This window comes from Fonsecaea monophora (genome assembly GCF_001642475.1).
Source record: "Fonsecaea monophora strain CBS 269.37 chromosome Unknown Scaff73, whole genome shotgun sequence".
Taxonomy (NCBI): domain Eukaryota; kingdom Fungi; phylum Ascomycota; class Eurotiomycetes; order Chaetothyriales; family Herpotrichiellaceae; genus Fonsecaea; species Fonsecaea monophora.
This window is the reverse complement of record NW_019174004.1, coordinates 81,686-105,899: the sequence shown is the minus strand read 5'-3', so window position 1 is coordinate 105,899 and position 24,214 is coordinate 81,686. Positions and strand designations below refer to the sequence as shown.

The 24,214-nt window shown below is 53.1% G+C and overlaps 9 protein-coding genes across 9 annotated transcripts; 5 read left to right on the top strand and 4 right to left on the bottom strand.

Annotated features, from left to right (window-relative positions):
• Nucleotides 1-358: 358 nt before the first annotated feature.
• AYO21_08444 (hypothetical protein) lies at nt 359-4,812 on the top strand (the record flags this gene model as incomplete). Its single annotated transcript, XM_022658388.1, has 2 exons — nt 359-574; nt 628-4,812. The coding sequence occupies 2 exons, from the start codon at nt 359-361 to the stop codon at nt 4,810-4,812; spliced, it is 4,401 nt and encodes a 1,466-aa protein (XP_022509319.1).
• A 329-nt stretch (nt 4,813-5,141) lies between these two features.
• Nucleotides 5,142-7,535, top strand: AYO21_08443 (hypothetical protein; the record flags this gene model as incomplete). Its single annotated transcript, XM_022658387.1, has 1 exon — nt 5,142-7,535. The coding sequence occupies one exon, from the start codon at nt 5,142-5,144 to the stop codon at nt 7,533-7,535; it is 2,394 nt and encodes a 797-aa protein (XP_022509318.1).
• A 357-nt stretch (nt 7,536-7,892) lies between these two features.
• On the bottom strand, nt 7,893-9,209 carry AYO21_08442 (hypothetical protein; the record flags this gene model as incomplete). The annotated part of the gene is made up of 1 exon (XM_022658386.1): nt 7,893-9,209. One exon carries the CDS (start codon nt 9,207-9,209, stop codon nt 7,893-7,895), a length of 1,317 nt encoding a protein of 438 aa, XP_022509317.1.
• Nucleotides 9,210-9,749: 540 nt separating this feature from the next.
• Nucleotides 9,750-11,195, top strand: AYO21_08441 (hypothetical protein; the record flags this gene model as incomplete). The annotated part of the gene is made up of 2 exons (XM_022658385.1): nt 9,750-9,818; nt 9,888-11,195. 2 exons carry the CDS (start codon nt 9,750-9,752, stop codon nt 11,193-11,195), a joined length of 1,377 nt encoding a protein of 458 aa, XP_022509316.1.
• Nucleotides 11,196-11,268: 73 nt separating this feature from the next.
• AYO21_08440 (hypothetical protein) lies at nt 11,269-12,597 on the bottom strand (the record flags this gene model as incomplete). Its single annotated transcript, XM_022658384.1, has 4 exons — nt 11,269-11,483; nt 11,582-12,173; nt 12,226-12,468; nt 12,520-12,597. The coding sequence occupies 4 exons, from the start codon at nt 12,595-12,597 to the stop codon at nt 11,269-11,271; spliced, it is 1,128 nt and encodes a 375-aa protein (XP_022509315.1).
• Nucleotides 12,598-14,463: 1,866 nt separating this feature from the next.
• On the bottom strand, nt 14,464-16,137 carry AYO21_08439 (hypothetical protein; the record flags this gene model as incomplete). Its single annotated transcript, XM_022658383.1, has 5 exons — nt 14,464-14,640; nt 14,697-14,892; nt 14,944-15,547; nt 15,601-15,885; nt 15,939-16,137. 5 exons carry the CDS (start codon nt 16,135-16,137, stop codon nt 14,464-14,466), a joined length of 1,461 nt encoding a protein of 486 aa, XP_022509314.1.
• Nucleotides 16,138-16,942: 805 nt separating this feature from the next.
• On the top strand, nt 16,943-18,400 carry AYO21_08438 (hypothetical protein; the record flags this gene model as incomplete). The annotated part of the gene is made up of 7 exons (XM_022658382.1): nt 16,943-17,038; nt 17,096-17,130; nt 17,184-17,275; nt 17,335-17,496; nt 17,554-17,755; nt 17,875-18,127; nt 18,224-18,400. 7 exons carry the CDS (start codon nt 16,943-16,945, stop codon nt 18,398-18,400), a joined length of 1,017 nt encoding a protein of 338 aa, XP_022509313.1.
• A 605-nt stretch (nt 18,401-19,005) lies between these two features.
• Nucleotides 19,006-21,618, top strand: AYO21_08437 (hypothetical protein; the record flags this gene model as incomplete). Its single annotated transcript, XM_022658381.1, has 1 exon — nt 19,006-21,618. The coding sequence occupies one exon, from the start codon at nt 19,006-19,008 to the stop codon at nt 21,616-21,618; it is 2,613 nt and encodes an 870-aa protein (XP_022509312.1).
• Nucleotides 21,619-21,929: 311 nt separating this feature from the next.
• Nucleotides 21,930-24,159, bottom strand: AYO21_08436 (hypothetical protein; the record flags this gene model as incomplete). Its single annotated transcript, XM_022658380.1, has 5 exons — nt 21,930-22,036; nt 22,168-22,284; nt 22,390-22,564; nt 22,637-23,533; nt 23,602-24,159. The coding sequence occupies 5 exons, from the start codon at nt 24,157-24,159 to the stop codon at nt 21,930-21,932; spliced, it is 1,854 nt and encodes a 617-aa protein (XP_022509311.1).
• Between the last annotated feature and the right edge of the window lie 55 nt (nt 24,160-24,214).

Genomic DNA, 24,214 nt, shown 5'->3' with positions numbered 1-24,214 from the left:
TTCCGAAACGGTGTAGAGGGAGTGAGTTGGTGCAAGGATACCAAGAATCAAGTTGGACGATGGAGAATTGGCATATCGGAACAAGGTAATTCCGTCCCGATAATGTCTTGGCTGTTGAGCCTCGTGTCGTGACTCTTTAGGACACGCCTTTTCACCACATCCTTCTTCTCTTTTTCCAACAACCACAACAACAAACCCACGACAATGAGGACGAGAAACATGTTATAGGTGGTTGCAGCTGTCGCTGCGGCTACCAGGCAAGCGCTCCAGAGGAGTCACGTGCCAAGACTTTTGCACGAAATAGCGAATACTAAGCGGGTCTCCAGGTCCCCTAGGGGATCTGAAGTGAATCCTCGCCATGCCGACGAAAAAGAAAGGAAAGAATCAACAGGCGCAGGTTCCTGTGCCTCAACCACCAACGTCCACAACACCACCTCCGTTGGAACAGTCTCAACGCAACTTCGAAGAAGAACTCGCCGGCTACCCGGAAGTCCAGCGTAACGAGTTCCTCACCACAAGAGCAATCTATCCTGACGAGTTCCAGCGTATTCGTGGCAGGAAGGATGCGTGGAAGGTAAAGGGACCGAACCGCACCCTCATCATGAATGAAATCTGACACACACACAGACTCAGGAGAATTTAGCCTTTCAAGTTCGAGTCTCCCCACTCGAAAGTCGTGACTACTTTGTCAAACTCATCTTCGAGTTTCCACGCGACTATCCAAAGGTGCTTCCAAAGATCAATATTGTCGAGGTTGAGCCAAAAGACCCCAACCTCAGAAAGCAAATCGAGGACATTATTGCCACCAACCAGAAACAGAACCAAGGAAGCGAGATCGTCTACGTGGTCAACACTGCCATAATGGACTTCCTTGATCAGTTTGTCTCGGACAAGGCTGCCAAGAAAACCGCGTTCAGCCTTGAAGAAGAACGTGCCGCCCAAGAAGCTTTGGCTAAGAAAAATCTCCAAGAGAAAGAAGAGAGTGCACGGAGACAACAGGCGGAAGAAGCCGAGGAGAAAGAAAAGCTGCTGTATTCTCAAGTCGAGAGCGAGAAACAACGTCGCCAGAAGTCCAACCTCTCTCGCACAGCGACTGGGGAAGATGGTGCCGTGCTCTACGATTCACCCGAAGAACAAACCCGGTTTGATCAGTCCATGACCTGCAAAGACACAGTCACAAATGCCCCATTCAAGTTCAAGGCTGTCTCAGGCAGAGCTGTCATCCTCAGACGGAAAGACAAGAAAATCACCATCGTCTCCCCCCGAGTGGACAGCGAGCTTGTACAAGCTCCACAGCTCTTGCTCAAGGACATCTACATTCCCGAGACGGCAAATACAAGAGCTCAGATGCAGAAATGCATGGAGATAGTTGAAGAAGACCTGGAATTCTCAAAGGAACATCATCACGAAAATGTCGTTGACTTGATCAATTACAAGATTGAGCATATCGCCCTTGAGGACGGCACAGGCCAGTGGAACCTTGCTATCCTCTCCGAATTTGCCGACAAAGGATCTCTTGATGATCTTCTTGAGCTTTCTGGACCGCTCAGCCCGACCAAAGTCCGGACTTGGACTCGGGAGCTTGTTGATGCCCTCGTATTCTTCGACAAACATGGCTATGTCCATCCCGCGGTGCATGCTGGTAATGTCATGCTTTTCATATCGCCCAAGAGAGGGGTTACAGTCAAGCTGTCAGACGGCTATGGGACAAAACTTCGAGAACTTGTTGATGCAGTAAGAGACAAGTCTCATACGAAGACGGATGAGCTGCCTCTCTGGATCGCTCCCGAGCTAAACAACGAGTCGCCAGCACGCACGAACAAGACCTGCATTTGGGATCTCGGCGTGATCGTGATGCAGATGGCTTTGGGCAAAGGAGTCAAATCCAAATATACATCCCCGGCAGATGTGCTCGAAGATGTCGATTTCGAATCTAGTGCTCAAGGACTACTGCAAGAGATGTTTCGATCCAATCCCAACCGGCGACCTTCAGCCTTTCAACTCTCGAGCAAGAAAATCTTCTTCGACGAAAATGACAACCTCTTCCGAACGCAATCCCTGACTGTGCCTGCTACTCCAGGACGTATAAGACGGTACAGTGACAGACTTGGAAATTCCAGGTATCGAAACGAATGGGAGGAATCTGCTGTGCTTGGGCAGGGTGGCTACGGCAAAGTCGTCCGTGCCAGGAACAAACTAGACGGTCAGTTTTACGCGGTCAAGGAGATCAAGAGTCAGTCGATAAAGGAACTCGAAAACATTCTACGGGAAGTTGCCCTTCTTGCGAAACTCAACCACCCGAATATTGTCAGGTACTACAATGCCTGGTATGAAACCGCACACGAAGAAGTTGAAGAGCCACATCATCGAGCGGTACCTACGAGATCGATCCCCCAGACCGCCCCTTTAAGTCTTGGTCACGATTTCATGGAACCATCAATCTATCGCAACCAGGGTGCAGAATTCAGCGACTCCGATGATGGTAACCTGTTTGCTTATCAAGACCCACCTTCTATTGATGCAGATGACGGTTTTGATGACGACCCATTCCAAAGCGATCCAGAGCCAGAGAGAGAGCAAGACCAGGGGACTAGTGATCCTTTCGAGCGGTCAAATGCCCCAGAGCCAGGATCCGGAGAAAATGCAAATCCATTCCAGAGCGAGGACTCTCCACAGGTGGCTGTAAGTCATGTCCGGACACGCCCGCCTCCAAACAACGAACCATCCGTATTGTACATCCAAATGGAGTTATGCGACGGGCGAACATTGCGTGATCGCATCAACGGAGGTCTGCCAAAAGACGTCGATGCTGGCTGGCGGTTGTTTCGGCGCATACTTGAAGGACTCGCCTACATTCACAGTCATGGCGTTGTACACAGAGATCTCAAACCTGACAACATCTTCCTCGACTCCCACGACACTCCCAAAATTGGTGATTTCGGACTTGCAGGCTACGGACAAGCAACTTCTAAGCCAGACCTTTCGCTTTCGAGACCAGCTATGGTCACGGTTTCGTACCATATTGGCACTGCAGGGTATATGCCTCCCGAGCTTGAACGAACTGGAAGCAGCTACGATTCGCGCGCGGATATGTACTCCCTTGGAGTTACGTTCTTCGAGATGTGTTTCTCCTTCAGCACGAAGACCGAAAGAAGCATCTACTTGGAAGCGAGACTCAAAGAAAACCCACCACAGTTACCCCAGCTCTTCAAGGAAGAAAGCCATCAGAAACAAGGTGACATAATTGCGCGGCTAATCGATCACGATCAAACTCGCAGACCAACCGCTTCTATGCTCCTCAACAGTGGCGTAATCCCTGAGCCTCTCGAGGATGAGAAATTCCAACGCTACATTGATAGAATGGCAGCAGAAAATCCTGGTGAATACCAAGCGCTGATTACGAAGCTATTCGCAAACCCGAACAGCCCTGTTGCAAGTCTTGCCTGGGAAGACAAGTCAACAACTGGCACAGCGTCTGTCGACTCGATGCTTTGGATATCTGCTTGCGATCAGCTAAAATCCATCTTTCGCCGACATGGGGCAGTTGAAGTCGGACGACAAAGTATTTTCCCAAAAGCCGAGTTCTACCCACATGCAGCAACCTTTCTCGATTCTTCAGGTTTGGTTGTCCAGCTACCATACGATCTTACTCTCCCTTTTGCTCGCACACTTGGACAGACTTCACCAACCTACAGCAAGACCTACTGCTTTGGAACCGTGTACCGCGCTGCAGCACCAGGTTCACAGCCGAGACAATTTCCTGAAGTTGACTTTGACTTCATATCGAACAGTGCAAAGGACTTGCCCTTGAAGGAAGCAGAGGTTATGAAAGTTCTTGATGAAATCCTCACCGAATTCCCTGCTCTAGCCGCACGCTGCTGGACAATCTACATTAACCATGCCGACTTGCTCGACCTAATCCTCGACTTCTGCCGGATCAAACCAGTTGAAGCTGCCGACGTCAAACGGGCTCTCTCACATCTCAACACCCAGGGACACGGGTGGACACAAATACGTGAAGAGTTACGCAGCCCCGCCATCAACATTCCAGAGACGTCGGTGACGGATCTGAAGCGGTTCAACTTTGACGGCGACTTGGAGAAGGTGCGCGCCAAGTTGTCCAAGCTGTTTGGTGACTCGGATCATTTCAGCAAGGCGTTGCCCCTACTTGGCCGCCTCGATGAGGTCACAAAGTACCTCCAGCGCATGAATGTCCAGACACAGATCCTCATCGCGCCACTCAGCAACAATTCTGAGTATCTCTACCGGCGGTCGCTGCTCTTCCAGTGCGCAGACAGCGCTTCTCGACGTGTCCTGGCGGTTGGCGGGCGGTACGACGCCCTGGTCCAAGAATATCAGACCAAGTCTGACAAAGGCAATACCCGCGCGGCGGGGTTCCGCCTCAACATACTGGACCTGATCGGTTACGTCCGTGGCCAGATCTCCCAGGCCGGCAAGTCGTCTAAGATGACGGCGACCGGGGCTGCAGAGTCGAAGCCAGTGGCCAGGAGATGTGATATCCTGGTCACCAGCTTCGACGCCAATGCGTTGAAGACATCGTGCGTGGAGGTCTTGTCGTCGCTGTGGGCCGCTGGGCTCAGTGCAGAGCTCTCTGGGGAGTTCCACTCCTTGGAGGAGCTGGAGATGGCTTACGGCAGCCAGAATGCCGGAGGACACTGGCTGGTGATTGTGAGGGGAGGGGCCCTTGGGGAGAGGACCTTGAAGGTCCGGGGTCCCTCTCGCTCAGAGGACGAGGTCAAAGCTGGGGAGTTGGCAGGATTCTTGCGCCTGAAGATGGCGAAGAATAGATAGGATGGAGACGAGTTTTCTTTCTTTACCTTTGCTTTGAACAATCAAGATACCCCAGATTCACAACTAATGACTGTGCTATGCGTGATGAGTGAGAGATGTGTCCCGCACAATGTCCAGTGTCTTCTCCCCATGACCACAAGTTGTCTAGGTAGTGGTATTGTGATGTGCCGTAGTTGTACGGTTACGTACCAATTGTCCAGCCGCAGCTGTGTTGCTATCGATAACCACGAGCATTACAAGGCCACTTGTCCCCCCACAGGCAATGTTCTCCAAAACCAACACCAATGGCGAGTTGAGGTGAGGCATTCGAAAGATAGCCACAAGGCAGGATGTTGAGCTATGCGAGCGGGTCTGTGACTTTTGGACATCTGCGCCTTTTCATTTTCACTCTCTTCTCGCTCTGTTCCTGGGTTGCGCATGCCTCGAACGACACCCTCCTTTGGGGTCCTTACCGACCGAATCTCTACTTTGGAGTCCGACCGCGAGTCCCTAATAGCCTGTTGACCGGCCTATTATGGGCCAACACCGACAACTATGGCTCTGCACAGCTCAACTTCCGGCACACGTGCGAGCAGCATGAGGGGATGGCCGGCTATGGTTGGGAAGAGTATGATGTTCGAAACGGTGGAAGACAAGTTGTACATGACACGGGGAACAAGATTGACTTGACGATTGATTTTGTCAAGATCGCTGGCGGGGAACACGGCGGCAACTGGGCCGTGAGAATAAAGGGCAATCCAAGAGAAGATGCGCCGCCCACTCTGGTCACAACCTTGATCTTCTATGCCGGCATGGAAGGTCTAGGTGAACTGGCATTCACGAGCACAGAGGAGGAAGATGGCGTGGTGACCTTGCATGGTGATACAAGTGAGCTTGGGCAGTTCGACATTTCCTTTGAGGATTCACCCGAGAATCTCCTGCCATACAAAATCCACCCATCCTGGGACTCCAAACCCGTGGACCGGCCACTGCTTTGCAGCCACCAAATCCCCCCGGAGGCCATCTGGCAAGCGAAAAACATTGCCTTCGCGAGCATGAAGTCAGAGATTGACACCCTCCTCCAGCAGTATGGACAAGAGAATATGCCACCTCCCTGGCAGGCGTTTTCCATCCCTCACAACCCTGGACCAGGGAATTTCCACATGGTTCAGAAGATCTTTGTCGGCGCGTTTGAAACTGATATCCGGTTCAAATCTGGGTCTGGCCCAGCAGTATCCTCAGAATCTCTCACGAAATCCATCGCAAGTGCCTCCAAAGAGTTCACCAAGAAGTTCAAAGAGGTTTTCAAACCTTTGGCGCCGTTTACCAAGCCCGCCTACACCGATTTCTCCGCGTCCATGTTCTCCAATCTGTTTGGCGGGATTGGATACTTCTATGGTGATTCATTGGTCGACAGGTCTTATGCTCCAGAATACGACGAGGATAATGAAGGATTCTGGGAGGAGACTGCGGCTGCACGAGCACGAGCACAGATTGTGAATGATCCTCCCGCGGAGCTCTTCACCAGCGTTCCCTCGAGACCTTTCTTTCCACGTGGGTTCTTGTGGGACGAGGGTTTCCACCTCATCCCGATCGCGGATTGGGATCTTGACGTGACGATCGACATCGTAAAGTCATGGTTCAACCTCATCGATCAGGACGGTTGGATTGCTCGAGAGCAGATTCTTGGGCCGGAAGCACGCAGCAAGGTGCCTCCTGAGTTCCAGGTCCAATACCCACACTATGCCAACCCACCCACACTCTTCCTCATCGTAGACATTTTGATGGACAAAATGTCGAGTCCTGCGTATGCTGCGTCCAAGGAGCACATTGAAAGTGAGCTCCGAAACCTATACCCCTTGCTCAAGCGTCAGTACTATTGGTTTCGCCGCACCCAGTTTGGAGACATCAAATCCTATGACCGTGAAGCCTTCTCCACAAAAGAAGCATACAGGTGGCGCGGACGAACACCGCAACATATCCTTCCTTCAGGACTTGACGACTATCCACGCCCTCAACCACCTCATCCGGGCGAGCTCCATGTCGACCTGATCTCATGGGTCGGCATGATGTCGCGTATCCTGGTGCGCCTTTCTACTTTGCTCTCCGAAGCCGACGACATACCCGACTTCAAATCGCAACACAAAGCCATTGTTCGAAACATCGACGACCTTCACTGGTCGTCTGAACAGAAATGCTACTGCGACGCCACCATCGACGATTACGAAGACTCGGTCCACGTTTGCCACAAAGGCTACATTTCCCTGTTCCCGTTCATGACGGGCCTCCTGCCAGCCAACCACCCTCACCTCCCAGACGTGCTCGATCTGATCTCTTCACCATCCGAACTCTGGTCCCCCCACGGGATCCGGTCGCTCTCCAAATCCGACACCTTCTACGGCACCGACGAAAACTACTGGCGCTCCCCCGTCTGGGTGAACATGAACTACCTCATCCTTCGGTCCCTCCTCAACGTGGTCCAGTCCGCCGACCCGGCACCGCCCGCAAAGGTGAAAGCCCAGGCCCAGAGGATCTACACAGACCTGCGCAAGAACCTGGTCGAGACCGTCTTCAGCGAGTGGGCCCGCACCGGCTTCGCCTGGGAGCAGTATAACCCGGAGACGGGCGAGGGACAGCGCACCCAGCATTTCACCGGCTGGACGAGTCTGGTCGTCGTGATCATGAGGATGCCCGATCTTAGTGGTGGCAGTGGTAGCAGTGGAGTCCAGCACGGTGAACTGTGATGGCCTTCCTCTCTCGCAAAGAGAGTTGTTCCAAGGAGCTATGAGTACCTCCGAGTACATACGAGGATATAGGACGTTGGTCGCGTCTTGACATGTCATGTCAAGTCATGCGAAGTCAGGTCAGGTCAACCAAGAACCAAGGACCCAGGAACCAAGAAAAGCTAGGGTTTTGGTTTCAGGATGGACGGCACGGGACCATTCCAAAAACTGTGACTGCGGAAGATTAGATAGCGAGGCTTCAAATAGAAGAGCCAAAAAATGGCAATTGAATTGTACACACGACACATCATCAAAGAGTGGCCTCTTTTATTACTTTTGGACCATTGGTGGTAGCGATTCCTATAAAATGCGAGTGTTTCATTCTTCATCGTCATCGCTGCCGTACGCGACGAGAGGTCCGGCTGATGGGGCAGGCTTTGATACCTCTCCGCGCCCTGCATTGGAGGTATATCCCTTGAGGGCGGCCAGGGTTGAGCCGGACAAGATGCCATTATTCACGGTGGCTTGATCGTTGCTGCTCTGCTGGCCTGCTTGTGAGGGAGAATCTTTCGGAGCTTCGGTTCTTTCGTGTGTCGATGCTTCGTGTTCGGCGCCGTGGTTCGGAGCAGGAGGAGCCTCGAGCAGCCCTCTCTCGCCCAACTTCTGCCCCTCCAGCTCCTTTTGCTGCTGCTGCTGCTGCGTGAACCAGATCTCCTCCGGTGCCTCGTACCCTTCCAGACCGTAGCTGCTCTCGATGCGCCTCTGGTCCCTCTCCTCTCTGGTCTCACGTCCTTCGATTTCCCTGACGGTTCTCTCACCCAGCGCCCGGCGGACAGCCTCCGCAGCTTGCTCTTCAATCCTGGCCGCTTCTCTCTTCTGACTGAGTGGGTTCGGATCCACGGTGGCCCAGCGCACGTTCAATATCTCATTGTGGTCCAGTGCTTGGTGTGCCATTGCCTCTTTTGCGAACTGGCTGTTCGCCTCGTTGACGTACGTGACGAAAGCGACGCCACGACCTGTTAGGACACGGATACGTTCGATCTCTCCCCACTCCTGAAAATGTCGCGCCACCACTTCCTCAATGTCGTCCGACACGTGTATCCGCCCAACGTAGAGTGTGCGATTCTGTCTCATGAAACTGCCCACGCCACCCATGTCGTCCCGATAGTCGCTGTGTTTGTCCCGCCCGAAGCAGTCAACGTTCGGATTGAAGACATCGTATATAGTGGGTAGGCGATGCAGGTACTGGCATTCGTGGCCTTTGGGACACAGTCCTCTGGCGAAGAACAGGCAGAAATAGCTCCCCGGCGTCCTGTCCGCGGCCGTCCACCCGGAGTCGTTGCGGATATTACACCGCGAGGGAGCGGCATGGTTAGACAAGTACGCGTCTTCCCGATCACCACCGGACCACTTGTTGTACCAGATATTAAATACCGTCCCGGTCTGCGGAGGAGGTTCGGATTTTATCGTCGAGGGGTCGACCTGGGGACGCGCGGGCCGGCGCTTGCGACGAATTAGTTTTGTCTTCTTGGCTGGAGGCTCCTCGGTGGATGCTAGGGACGATTCATTATTCGTCTTTGTGAGTGCGTTGCTTGTCGAGTCGGTGGCGAGCTCCGCGTCGGCTGGAGATGCTGAACGTTTTCGAGAGGGAGAGGGAGAAGTGAGACTCGTGCGGGCCTGGACGACTTCAGCCATGATTGATGTCCTCGCTCTGATTACCCAGGTGTTTTCAGGACGCGAGAATTTCAAGATGAGCGCTGCCAAAACTTTTTTTATGTGGTGTCGAGAGTCGAGTTTGAAATGCGCCAACGACGACGCAATTGTAGTTGCAGGCGAAATTTAGTTTTTCGCTTGTGGAGATTATGGCCCGCCCTAGTGGCTGAGTGGAGCATTAAGCGCCATGGCGCACTTTTCCGTCTCCACAAGTGATGAGATAGATTTTAGCACCATTCGAGATCAAAGAATAGAACTGATGTTGTAAAATCGAGTATCATCCGTTCAGTTCATCAGACGTTTCTCTTTGACACTTTAGCTCTGCCCCTCCTAATACAACCTATCACGTTCCTTTGATGTACTGACCTTGCGGGCGGCTTTGGGCATTGCGAGTCTACTTTCCACTGGCTGTCGTGGATATGGATAGGAGAGACTTGACATTGTTTCTCCCCTGACATCATATTACACGGCGGTCCCAACCGGACTTGTCCTATGTCTGTTATGCTCAGGCGTAGCTTGAAGATGGCATCCTCTCCACCAAAAGCACCGTTGATCATGATCATCGGTGCAACCGGCACTGGCAAGTCAAAGGTGAGTTTTCTTGAGTTGGACCAAAGAACAGCATGTGAAAGGAACGGGATCTAATGGCTCTGGAGATAGTTGGCTGTGGAATTAGCCACCCGATTCAATGGCGAGGTCATCAACTGTGACGCGATGCAAATGTACAAGGGACTTCCGATCATCACCAACAAAATCCCAGAGGCTGAACGGAATGAGATTCCCCATCACCTGCTCGACTTCATCGGCCTCAAGGAGAAACTCTGGACGGTTCAGCAGTTTGTCAAGGAGAGCTCGCGCATAATCGATGAGATACGAGCCAGAGGCCGGCTTCCTATCGTAGTGGGCGGGACGATTTACTACACATTTTCCTTGCTTTTTGAGGATGCTCTCCTTACTCCCCAACAGGACAAGCACCAGCCAGAGCCCGATGCAACGGACAGCAACGAAGAGTTTCCCATCTTGTCAGCGTCTACAGAGGAGATTCTCGCAAAGCTCCAGGAGGTGGATCCTGAGATGGCGAAGAGATGGCATCCAAACGACCGGAACAAGATCCGGCGGTCTCTGCAGATATATCTCCAGAGTGGCAAGAAAGCCTCTGACATTTACGCTGAACAGCGTCAAGCTGCACGAGACGCTGACAGTGACGCCCTGGGTGAGCGTCAAATGAACCTGCGCTATCCCAGCCTGCTCTTATGGTTGGAAGCCGACGATGCCGTTCTGAAGCAGAGGCTGAATGACCGGGTTGATGCCATGGTGCTAAGTGGGCTTTGCAACGAGGTGTTGCAGATGGCAGACTTGGAAGAGGAATTGAAACAGGAGGTAGGGCCGGTTGACCTCGCTGGTGGTATCTGGCAATCGATTGGTTATAAAGAAATGAAACCCTGGCTTGAGGTGTACCAAGGACGGGATGCCGATCGTGCAAAAGCGATGCAAGCAGAGCGCGAGGGCATAGACGCCATTAAAGCGAGCACCAGACGCTATGCGAAGCGTCAGAACCGGTTTGTTAGAATTCGGCTGGCAAAAGCCTTGAAATCTTCTCGAAAGCTCGATCGGCTATTCCTTCTTGACTGTACCGATCTGGCCAGCTGGGACACCACAGTGGCAGCGCCTGCACAAGCACTTGTGGGCGCATTCCTCAAAGGAGATGAGCTGCCGGAGGCGAAGGCTGTCTGCTCCATGGCGGAGAGAGTACTCTCACAGATCGAGGAGGACGATTTCGATGATGTGCGCGAAGCTAGGACCTGCCAGGTATGCCAAAAGACACTTATGACGGAGAAAGAATGGCGAGTACATCTTGCTAGTCGCAGCCACAAGAAAATCGTCGCGTGGCGCCGTAACCGGGAGTCCATACCGCCGAAGGAAGGAGATGGAAACCAAGAGGTCCAGATACCGACTTCACCAGGCTGATGCTTCGGTCAATTCAAGTGACCTATGCCGGAGCAGTGCGATCGATGCACAAAGCACACCACAGTCATGCTATTCAAGGAGGTTCGGATGCCTCTGCTGTTGCGTTAGCTCTGAGCTTCTGCAAAAGTTCCTGATGCTGTGGCAGGCCGTGGGTACGCCACTCGATAAAAGTGGACGACAAGATGTCGCCGTGCCCTGATTCTTCCAGCTTGAAGACCTCCAGCACAGGAGACTTTTCTCGCTTTCTGATCCGCCAGACGCCATCAGAAGTGACCGTAGCTTTCAGCCCTGTGTCAAAGTCAGCAGTGTTGTAGCATATCTGAAGTTGTGCTCACACTCAAGAAAACTTGCGGCAAAGTTGATGCAGATTTGTCCATCCCACAAACCTTTGCCTTTCAGCTTGACGTTGTCGGGGATGTTCTGCACATTCAACTCTTCAAGACGTTCCAATGTACCCTGCTGAGAGCGATAGCCAACAATAATCCTGGGTACTCCTAGCAGGAAGGATTGTGCCCAAAATTTGAGAAGTTTCCTCTCATATTTGATTTGTTCTCTCTCATTAGTGATCATGGCCGTCGTCTTGAGCTCCACCCAGTCGATGGGCACAGATTTGTCTTCTGGCTTGAAGGCCATGACAGCGTCCACTTCTCCACCAAGAATCATCTTGACTTTGCCGAAGCCGGTGCGGACGATGGAGCAATATTGAGCGTGGTTGCTAACCAGGAGATCTTCCCGGGATTCAATGTACTCTCGAGAGGTCTCGGGCCATGGCGTCGGCATCAAGGACACAGTCTCGAATTTGTATCCCCAGAAACTCATCAGGTCCTGCGACATAGCGCCTGGTCGCCCCGCAGATGAATACTGTTCCTCACGGGAAGATATCTTCTTAGTGTGGTTCTCCTCGATGAAGATAGTGCCTTGGAAAAAGGTGGCATTCATTTCCCAGTCGTCCAGTTTGGAAAAGGGAACTATCATCAACTGCCTAGGCCATGAGCGAGTTGCTTCGTAGTTCACGTCGAATTGTTCACACCTTGGTCATCATTCCCCGCCATGTCATGAAGTCGATCTCCGCTTTGGAGCCTTTCTCTTTCTCATACGCCATGATCGCATCCAAGAGTCCATCCAGATGGTCATCGTCAGAGTCGTCGAGTTGGTGGAATGTCTCAAAACCTTTGCTGAGGTCGCAAGGAAGTGCGGGCGGGTAGTAATAGCGCAGGCTCGAGTCATCGAGTCGAAACTTGTGATCCTCGTCGAAGGAAAAGTATGCGATTTCCTGAGCTTATCAGAGGGAAGGTTTTTCAAAAATGTGTTGGGGCACACGTACTCGAGGCCTGCGAATTGCTGCATTGAGGCCCGTGAAACGAGCCACGGGCTCAACATTGAAGTGGTGTTTCTGTGCCATTACCGCGCCCCAGTCACAACCGAAGCCTCCGTGGGAATCATGTCGCTCAGCAGCGTAACGTGCTATCGCAAGATAGAACGGATATGAGAGTCAGTGTGCTGCGCTATGGAAGAAAGAGCGCAGAGGAACCACATACTCGGTACAACTAGATGAACACGTGAGAACGCGTGGACTTTCGCGTCGCGTTCAGCAATCGATCTCACTATATCGACAACGAAGCGAGACACATCCGACTATGACTTCCCACAAGACATAGAAGGAGCTAAAGAACATATCCTTCTCTGATCATCTTGTTGCATCATTGAACACAATCCCGTTACAAGCAGCCGAAAATTGGCGAGCAACAAACGCGCATTGAGCCAAATTGACAGCAATACGGCGCAATCACAGCCACCTTCCAAACGACAGTCGCAGCAATCAGCGGCAGGGAAAGAAAATGAAGCCAGCCACTCTACGGGTATAAAGAAGCAAGACCTTTCCACCTTGCTCCAGTGACGCAATTTACCATACAGCGGTAACAAGGACGTGCTCGTCCGACGCCTTGAGGATTCTAGATAGGCTACACACGGCTCCATCTGCTTCGGCAACCGGAGAGATATGCCCCGGACTTTTGTGAAGTATCAATCCATTGGACACTGACTCAGATGGGATCGTGCCCCCGCACAAAATGATGCGCCTGAGGTCGAATACCTGACACTCCGCAGATGACACTCGGGCGGAGAAAGGGGCAACTCGTGATGCGTCTAAGAAATCCGATGAGGAAGATGAACATGACAGCCAACAAGACAACGGGCTAGAAAGCCAGAATGATCAGCGCGAGTCAATCTGTGGTTTGAAAGGTTGCGTTTGCAAGCGGCCAGCCCCCGAGCTTCCAGGGCATAAGTGGATGCTTACGACAAAAGGCTATCTATTGGTAGCTCGCCTGCAATGCTGCTGGAGAACACTTCTACAATGATTTCAATGGGTATGGCTTGCAAGAGGTGATGGAGAACCAGGCAAGTTTGGGTTGAACCTAAGGCTTTTGGCGCTCCCGGTAAGCCAGACGTGCACTAGTTGGTGTCTTTCAACCGCGAATTCTCTGTCCCGGACGTGCGCGTCAAGGAGACACATCACCTGCGGCTTTATGGTCAATCATTGAAGGATTCGCCTGAATTCTGAATGACACGTATGAGTGGTTCAACGTCGACGATCCGGACACGGTGTTGCACACTCTGAAGCTCATTGGAGGTGCCGTTTTGACGACGCTGAACTCATTGGAGAAGAATGGATTACTGTGCCCTGATTCGGCTGTCAAAATTATTGCGCTCGTCCTGGGTGTTTTGTACAACAACGATCGCGATTCCCCAGGGATCAAGAAACTGAATTATAGTGGTGGGAAGCCATGATCAGAGAAGCATTCCGCCACGGAATTGAAGTGAAGGGGCAGCGGTATGGGATCGAAACAGTGCTCGAGGAGGATGGCATAGATCGAACCCTGCCCAGCGAAGCAGATTCAAGGTGGGAGGAGTTTTACTGGACTAAAGAGGTGAGTGGTGAGTCTAACGGTATCGATGCCCCTCGGGAGCATTTACTGATGATTCCACAGTTCTCAGGGCTTTCTCCAAGAAACACCGGAAAGGGCAGACGATTGGAGGCCGACATTTCGTTTTGTGACCCGGTTGAGGACGTGGCCAGAGCGCACAGAGTCTCTGTTACATGTGAGATATCTGGAGTTTGACCATGGCTGTTTGTGGTGCACTGTCCTTGACGAGTGTACATGTACCTATACTTGATGTCCCTTGCTTTTCGGAGTGGAAATCTGCCATACATCACCCAGTCCCACGCTTCGTACTTATTCTTCTCACATTTTTGCAGACGACCGAAGAACTAATCTCTCAGTTTCACCTTGACATTCAGGTTGGACTGGAACATTAACCATCGATTAGACGTCTTCCACTCGCTGAGCAGCTCGAAATCGAGGCGGCGGACGAGCTGCGGGACGAATTTCGACATCTCCATCAACGCGACATTCAGACCTTGACAAGATCGGGGACCGACGCCAAACTATACCGTGTCTGTCAGCACCTCTTCTCGTTCGTTCGAAGGCCGGCCAAACTTACAGGTAAATAGTAGCGATTCATGGCGGTGGTGTCTCCCTCCAGCCATCGCTCTGGGCGGAATACATCTGGATCTGGTCCGAAGACGTCCTTGTTGTGGTGGGCGACCCAGTTGTTGATGCCAACAACAGCTCCCTCGGGGAAGTATTTACCGGCAATCATTGCGCCACCTGCTGGGACTACGCGAAATAGTGGCAACCTAGGGAACACGGTGAGTGAAGCGCAAGGAACATTGGACGTCTGATCTTACCCAGTACCGGGGTACAGCCTCTGTGCCTCCTTTATCACCGCCTGGCAATAGGGCATTTGCTGTGACTCGTGGAAAGAGATCGGGTCCGAAATTGACCCTGCTTTGGCCATCTCGTCGATCTCCGCGCGCATCTTGTCGAGACACCGCCGATTCTTCATCAGGTAGTAAAGGATAGCAGAGAGGGTGATGTGGGTGGTATCAGCACCTGCCACGATGTTCCCAAAAGCTCCGATCAGAACATCCCAGTCTGTGAAGGTGGTTGGATCTCTCTGCTGGCCGGCCAGGAACTGAGCAAGCATATCGTTCTTGTGCGACTTTCCCTCTTGTCTCCTTTCTGCGATTCGCTTCAGGGTATAGGATATGGTATAGTCTACTTGAGCTGTGTCTGTCCCGGCGAGCCAGTTGACTATCTTGAACAATATCGGATGCAGTTCCGCATACACGCCCGCAAAAGTGCCGTATGACATTCGGTGACGGAGGCTCTCAATGATCCCTCCGACGTCCTCGCCCTTGTCAAGGAATCCAAACCGTTCAGAAAACTGGGAATCGTCAGTCGGTAAATTGGTCAAACGGAGGTATTGAAGGAGCACACCGTTATATGACCCTGACAGTCAAACGCCCAACAAGTAAACCAATGTGTCAGGTCTACAGTCTCACCTGACTTTGCAAAGGTCTTGAGCTTCTCGATCAAAAGCTCGCCGCATTCATCGATCAAAGGCTCGTAGGCCAGCACCGACGACATGGAAAAGGCTTGTGCAAAGTTACGACGAAATCGAGCAGCATCCTTGTTGTCTGGGGTGCTGAAGTTTGTCGTGGTACCCGGTGGACAAGACGCGCCATACCACGCCGACTTGCTCCACGGGTTTGAAATGGTGTAGATGGTCTTGATCGCCTCGGGGTCGTCGATGCTGTATGCGCCAGGCTCGACACGGACGATTTTGCCTGGAACAATTTGCATAAGAGGAATTGGGTCAGAGCAGTGTGTCGCCGCTCACCATGTTTTCTGTGCAAAGCGATGTTCACCTGTTCGAAATCTCCTCTGATGAGAGCCTTCAGGTACCACAGGCGAGTGAAGCGAGCGAGCAGCGGTCCGGGCGCCGATGGGAATTTGCTAGTAGCAGACCAGAAGAAAAAGTACAGCACCCAAGCCACAGGGATGGCGAACAGGCCAATCAAGGCTGATGTTTTGTACATGACGACGGCGAGTCCAGGAAGCTCTGGACACTTTCCGCTTCTGCCTCTCCTTCTTTTCTCATATGTGAGTCTCCTCGGGTGAAGGATCGGGCCGTTGGAGGGGGGAATAGGTATAGGTATTATACAGCTGGACAGGATACCTAGGTAGGTATTAGCTTGAGGCGACGTGGGGGATATCTGCAAGTACCGCGAAGGGAATGCAATCAGCACATGCCGGTGGGCTCTGTCTGTCTTTGCAATTCCCTCCAACAAGTCGCCTCGATCCTCGATTGCATCCTCTGCTTCGCTGTTCGCCGTTGATGACATGGGACGCAACACTATCGGCCAGGGTTTCCCAATCAAAAACCACTGAGCAGCTGGGAACGGCACAAGGCGGTCCACCACGGCTGGACTGCGCTATGCAGCTCTTGCAGACAACCCCGTTGGCTCCCGGTGTCCCCGACATGATGAGCAGGTGGACTAGGATGGGCGCTGTCCAACGATAGGTGTGTCGCCTAGCTTGGCTCTAAAAAAACAGCGTGGCCGCCACTCGGAAAGGACCCTCTAGGCTCCCCCGGTTGGTCTGCCTGATGGAGCCAGTAAAACGTGGCAGGTGGACCCTGGATTCCGTCTGCAGTGACAGTTGCTGTCGGCTTGTGCCAAAGCATGATTTGTACCCAGCACTCCACAAACTCCCGACTCGAAAGCCCTCTCGAGGCTTGGAACCCGAACCTTACTGGCACCTTTTGAGTCGTCTTTATGTGTATAATGCACATGGATCGTCCTTCGCCGACCGCTCGACAGCCTTTCCCGGATCGCAGACATTATGGCAACCGCAGGCCTTGATCTGCACGAGGCGGGCAGTTCTGCTGTCGTGGACGCTGCTATTTCTGGAGATGTCACGATACTTGTGGACGAAGAGGTCAGTCCACGTTTTGAGCGCGATTTTCGAACGACGCGGGACTAATTCATAGGGCAGGCAACTGAGCGAGATTCAGCATATGGAGATGAGCTGTACCTGGACCTTTCGTTGCATCGATACGCGAATGCTCTACTGACCAAGTCAGATCTGCCTACACAGCCTCGCTTACCTCGTCCGTCAACACCTTCATGATGCAGTATGGCCGCATCTATCATGCCTTTCGAGATCACCAGGGCAGTTCGTCTCACCCCCACTGTTTTCCCTTCTTGATTTCAATGGTAATAACATCCTTCGAGACATGTTGCCCAGCGACGAACAAGAAATGAAGCGGCTAGATCTTCATCACGCGTTGATGCTTTGGCTGCTGGACAGCCACCTTCATTATGCTCCAATTGGTTCAGAACCCCAGCGAGTCCTTGATCTTGGTACTGGGACAGGCAATTGGGCTGTCGATTTTGGTGAATCAAGACCTCCCGTTCCTTTCCACGCTCCCAAGTTCTAACAATACTCACCAGCCGACCTGTATCCAACGGCAGAAGTCATTGGCACGGACTTGACACCTATACAGTCCACTTTCGTGCCCCCGAACCTAAGGTTCATTATTGACGATTTTGAGGACGAGTGGGCATACGATGATACGCCTTTTGACTATATCCATGGACGATATCTGGCCTCCTCAGTTCGAGACTGGCCACGACTAGTTAGGCAATCTTTTGAGTATGTTGGTTGATCGTGTTCCATCCACACGCACCCATTACACTCGAATCTTGAATCCTGAATGCCTCGCAACAAGCGTGCAACTGGAGTTGTGGATACTGACAATGCGGACGCCCTAGGAATCTAAAGCCTGGCGGCTGGGTCGAGTTCCAGGAATGGGACACGCACATATATTCAAAGGATGATTCGTTAGCCGAAGACGCGGCACTTTTCAAGTTCCACCACTACACATGTGGCCGCCGCACTGCTGCTGGCTACGATTCTCAGCCAGGCCCGAAGGTCGAGGGCTGGCTTCGAGACGCCGGCTTCATCAACGTGCAGGCAGTTAAACTACCCATTCCGCTGGGTATATGGCCTAAGGACAACAAATATGTGAGTTATATATGGACTTTGCGCGCGTCGTGCAGGCTTCCCTCAAACAACAGGACGACCAGGCAAGTGTTTTCTAACCACTCATCCCCTTCACAGAAGCAAGTCGGAATATGCAACTACCTGCAGTTTCAAGCTGGTATGGAGGGCATCGCACTCGGGTGCCTAGCGAGGACAGCAGAGGATCCTTGGTCCATAGAAGAGGTGCAGGTTTTGCTCGCGGAGACGAGAAGAGATATGAAGAACCCAAAGATTCATGGGCAGTACGACTTGTAAGTAGGAATCTGTGTGGATGGGAGCCCCATCCTCATCGCATCACGCCCACCTTGGGAGGACTCGAGCTGACTCTACGTATAGCTATGTTGTGTTTGGACAAAAGCCCTCATTGTGAAGCAGAGGGCTGGTTGTAAGGTGCTATTGGAGGTTGGGATGAGAAGCATGGCTGTACCTTTAGTTGAGAGTATGACGGGGACTCATTCTTCTGGGTAAATATTTTGGTGAAGTTTAAAAATTGGTGTTTGATATGCTAGAACGAAATGCCCTCTCTTTCTGAGTTGCCTACTCAATTGTTGACAAAGGTTGCCCATGCGACAAGGCTGAGGCTTGACGAGGCTGAGACTGACGAGGCTGAACCTCAAGGCTGAGCAGCTTCTACGGTGGATCAGTGCTTGGCATCCACGAAATAGTTTCCAGACCCAGACATTGCGCCACCATTCACTTTCTTTGGCTGCTTCCAACGTCTTTGTATATGTTTCTTTCTTCGGAGGACATCTTGAGTTGCAATTCTGTGCCATGGGGCCCATCAGGTGACAGTGGCCACCAGCCATCGGCGTGAGCAGTCGTTCGCAGTTTCAACGAACTCGAATCACCAGGCACCGAGGATGATCATCACATTTCGCAATGCCGCGCTCTCACTCTCCAACATTGTCCTCATTGCGGCTCTCGTGATTTTCGCAAGGGGTTTCTTTCCTCACAAAGCATTCCTACCGGGACTGGCGACATGGCCCGCGACGTCTGGAGCTGGAGCTGGGGCTGGGGCTCAGGCAGCCCCTTTTGACCGCGTCATCTTTATGGTTGTCGACGCTCTGCGCAGCGACTTCGTCTACGGAAATGCTTCGAGTTTTGCTTTTACCCAGGGCCTCATCAGATCTGGCGCCGCCGTCCCCTTCACCGGCCATGCCAGTCCACCGACCATCACCATGCCGCGCGTCAAGGCCATCACAACCGGTTCGGTGCCCAGTTTCGTGGACCTCATCCTCAATTTTGCCGAGTCGGACACGACGTCGACCCTCAGGGACCAAGACACGTGGCTGGCCCAGTTGCGGGCAAAAGGCAACAGCCTCGTCATGTACGGGGACGACACTTGGCTGCGCTTGTTTCCCGACTTCTTCTCCCGAGCCGACGGCACGACGAGTTTCTTCGTGTCCGACTTCACCGAAGTCGACAACAACGTCACGAGGCATATTCCTTCTGAGCTAGAGAACCAAGACTGGTCCGCAATGACGCTCCATTTCCTGGGCCTGGACCATATCGGGCACAAGACTGGACCCAAAGGGCCTAGAATGCCGGCAAAACAGGCAGAGATGGACGGTATCGTCCGGGACATATACGCAAAGTTGGAAAGCTATGACCATCTTAAGTCATGTTTGTTGGTCTTGCTTGGTGACCACGGAATGAACGAGGGCGGAAACCACGGCGCGTCCTCCCCAGGAGAGGTTTCCACCGCTCTCACATTCATCTCCCCAAAGTTCAAGTCGGCGTTCGAAGGACAATCTTGCCCCATCGACGATGCAGTCGACTATCAATATTACGACACCGTCGAACAATCCGACATCGTGCCCACTCTGGCCGCTCTACTGGGATTCCCCATCCCACTCAATAACCTCGGGGTCATCATGCCGCGATTGTTGGAGCTCTGGACCCATCCTCAAGATCAGTATGCTTTACTCTACAGCAACGCCGAGCAGATTCTGCGGATCGCCCAAGCGACGTTTCCGAAAGAGTTCGTCCAAGCTTCAACACCGACTGAATGCTCGATAACCGATGGAGACGACGCCCAAGTCCTCGCCTGTCTGTGGCAGCATGTCTCGGCTGAGCACGATGCTGTAACGTCGGACCAATCCTCTGCACTTCCGCCGACAACGCATCTCAAGTCATTTCTGTACAGAGCGCAAAGCCTCCTCAGTGGCACGGCCAGCAATTACGATCTCGCCAGCATGCAGACAGGGATCGGCCTCGGCGTGCTGGCGTTGGCACTCTGCACGCCCAGCTTCGCACGGGGAGTTTTCTCAGCCGGGGTTGACGGGTTGATACTTCTCGTCATAATGCTCAGCTTTGCCATCACCATGTTCGCCAGCAGCTACGTCGAAGAGGAGCATCAGTTCTGGTACTGGACCCTCGCGGGCTACCTGGTCGTGTTACATTGTAGGGACAGCCGGTTCAAAATGACCGACACTGCTCCCTCTATCGTGAAAGGCCCGACAGCCACTGCCCTCGCATACCTGCTGTTCGGCGCGGCGCGGCGCTGGAGACAGACTGGCCAGAAATACGCCGGCGAGGCCGACATACTGGGCGAAGTCATTACGCCCAACTCATGGGTGCTCTGGATGCTGGTCATGCTCGCCTATGCAGTCCCGTCACGTAATCTCAGCCGCAGAGCAGGCGTCTGGATGGGTTCGCCGCAGATGGGCATCCTGCCGGCGCTGGTGTCCATCTCGGCATTCCTCTTCAAGGTCGCCTTCACCGCCGCGGACGCGCCCGAGCTACTCGCCTCATTCCCCATCCTCGATCCGCTCGTTGGCTTTGTTTCGGCGTACCCGCTCGTCAGCATGGCGCGGGTCGTCTTCCTCGGCTTGGCCCACGTGCTCGGCTGCGCGATCTACTACGAAGCGCCGTGGCAGAGCGCCGAGCATCTGCACCGTTTCCTGCCGGTCCTGCAAGACGTCCTGACCCTGTTTCTCATCACGCAGACCCGGACCGTCTACGTCCCGCTGTTCTTGTTCTTCACCCTGCAACTCGCCCTCCTCCGACGCGGCAGACAGCGTTCGGTCGGCGAAATCACCATCCTGGCCCTCCTGTTCCAGTACGCCTCCTTCTTCACGTTTGGGAGTACAAACTCCATCGCCACCATCGACCTCTCCAACGCGTACAACGGCGTGAGTGGCTACAACGTGGCGGCCGTGGGCATCCTCACCTTTGTGAGCAACTGGGCCGGTCCGATATGGTGGTCCTTTGCCATCCTCCAATTATCCAGCCCTCGCCAGCTTCAGAGTGGCAATGACGGTGCATCTTCCTTGCTCTTCACGGCGCTGGCGACGTTTTCCTGCGTCCACGCCTTGTCCGTCATGGTGGCGTGCACGGTCCTCCGCGAACACCTCTTCATCTGGACCGTCTTCTCCCCAAAGTACCTCTACACCGCCGCCTGGGTGATCGGCCAGCACACCGTCGTCAACGCATTATGTGTCGGGACGCTGCTCTGGCGAAGTCGTGGATAGATTCTTGGGGTGGCTTTTTTGGGTGGTCTTTTGAACACCATTTCTCCAATGAGATTGTTTGGTGTTTGTGTTCGATCGATCGATCGATCGATCGAGTGATTTGATTGTTTGTTTGATGAATAGATAGGTAGGTAGGTAGGTAGGTGGGTATGTAGATAAACAAGAGTGAGAGAAGAGTGAGAGAAGAGAGATAAAAAGGGCGAATAAACTCTGTAGAATACGCTAAAACACTGATTTATATTCTCGAGCCCGCTGGTTTTTTTTCTCCCCTCCTTACGAGGTTTAGAATTCAGGGCTTTCTTTATCTGGCTTTACAGATGGCCGTTCGCGCCATTCTGTTCTTGGTGCGAGACACAGAACCCGTCGAAGAACCGGCCGATTCCTGCGGTGTCGTCGATGGGAAGAACCTTTGAGACATCTATAGCCGCACCAAGTCGTTAGTCAGTAAGGGTAGGTTTGGAGATGACAATAGTGATCTTGCCGACCACGGGCGGCGGGGGTATCATATCTGTGTCTGTAGAGACGGGTGTGTATACGGGTCTTACGTACATTGGTCAGGTCGCACAATGACAGTGGCGCCCTTGTCCGGATCCACACCGTACTTCTCATAAGCGTGGCCGTGGCCCGAGTTGTAATGCTCGTCGTCGACGAAGACTTTGTGGAGATCTGTGGTTTTCAGAGGTATATCAAATCAGTAAAAAGGTTCATGGGGTCGCCTTTTCGATACAGGTTATGGATAGAAGAATATGACGGACGGATCGATCCACTCACCTCTCATCTTCCACTTGCCGGTGACGGGCCAGAAATAGTCGGGGATCTGCTCCTGTTCGAGTTGCACGCGGTTGCCACTGACGAGGACGATGGGCTCGATGAAACTGTCGATATCCGTCGAGACGGGGGTGTACTTTCGCACGGGACCAGCGCGTGATTCCATGTATTCCGCGATCTGGGCAGACGTGGGTCAGTTCTTCTCTCTTCACAGCAGCAGTTAGCAGGACCAAGGCAAGAGAGGACAAACCTGCTTGAGCCTCGAGAGCAGTTCTGGGCTTTCGATTCTGCCGGCAAAGAAAATGACACGCCACCGACCGTCGGCCTTCAAGGCCCGCGAGAGTTGCATAGCTTTCACGTCGCAGAACCGTACCACCTGCGCCCCAGGAAATCGCATGCCGACCACAAGCTCCTGTGCCAGTTCCTGCGTGCTGGCGGCGCTGGATGTGACGCTGGAGTCCTCGTACTTCGAAGTCAACCCTGCAGTGTAGCGTCCAGACTTGATGAAGCCCTCACGAAACTCTTCGGGGGTTACCTTCTTCTCGTTGTCCCCCTTGTTGCTGGCAAACAGCTTCATAAAGTACCTGTCGAAGTCTATGAGATCGGCCGCCGTCTTGCCACGCTCGATGCTGTAAGTCTTCAACAACTCTGGTGTCGTCTGTCCAGTCAGGACATGGCCCAGTTTCCAGCCGAGGTTGAACCCATCCTGCAGGCTGACATTCATCCCCTGCCCGGCCTTTGGTGAGTGCGTGTGGAATGCGTCGCCGGTCAAGAATACCCGGTTAGACTTGGTGAAGTGGTCCGCGAGACGTTGACCGATCGAATAGCATGACCACCAGTACGTGTCCGCAAAGTCCATCTTGTACGGGTGGAAAATCTGCCGAGCTTTTTTGTGCAGGTCTTCGAGTTTGATATCCTTGACGTTTGTACCTGGGGGAAATTCGATGTAGAAGCGGGTCAGGCAGCCACCTTCTCGAGGAATGACCAAAAGGGAACCTGTATCGGAGTGGACGGTGACCTTGCGACGGATGTCTGGGAAGTTGGTTTGAGGATAGATGTCCATGACACCCCAAACGGCATCGGTGCTATCCCCCACCATCTTGTAGCCCAGTGATTTGCGCACGACACTGTGTGCGCCGTCACATCCCTGTGGTCCAACGATAAATTAGTAAAACGTATCATGTTAACGACAGGATGCTTGTAGATGAAACTTACCAAGACGTATTTGGACCTGAAAATCTCTTCCTTTCCGTCTTCGTCTCTCACCCCAACAACCGTACAGGGATAACTCGCCTCATGCATCTCAGCCAGCTCGTCGTCGAGACTGACACTCTTGACGGTCCACCCGTAACTCACTTCCTCGCCCCGGCTAGCTCCAAGCTTCCTCAGCTTCTCTAGCAGCAGTCCATTAACCCGTGCCTGATTCAGGATGAGATGTGGCATATGGCTCAGACCCTTGGCCGTATCAGCGGCGCGATCGCTCCTGTAGATGCCACCATGCCCGTCAGGGCTCCAGAAGGCGACTTCCAGGACGTGATACGCCTCGCGGAGGAGGTCCTCTGACAGGTCCAGGGTCTCGAAGATCTCGACGGTTCGACATTGTATGCCGTCAGCCTGCCCAATGGCCATGGGTCCACCACGCCGCTCCAGAATCTTGAACTTGATTTGTTGCCGCGGGTGTGTCGTGTTGTAGGTCGCCAACCACAGCGCCGCCGTCAGCCCGGCGCTACCGGACCCAACGATCAAGACGTCGAAAAGGTCGGCGTCGGCCATTTTCCTAGGTGGTGGTGGTAGAGAAGAAGGAGTTCGTTGAGCTGCACAAGGTTAG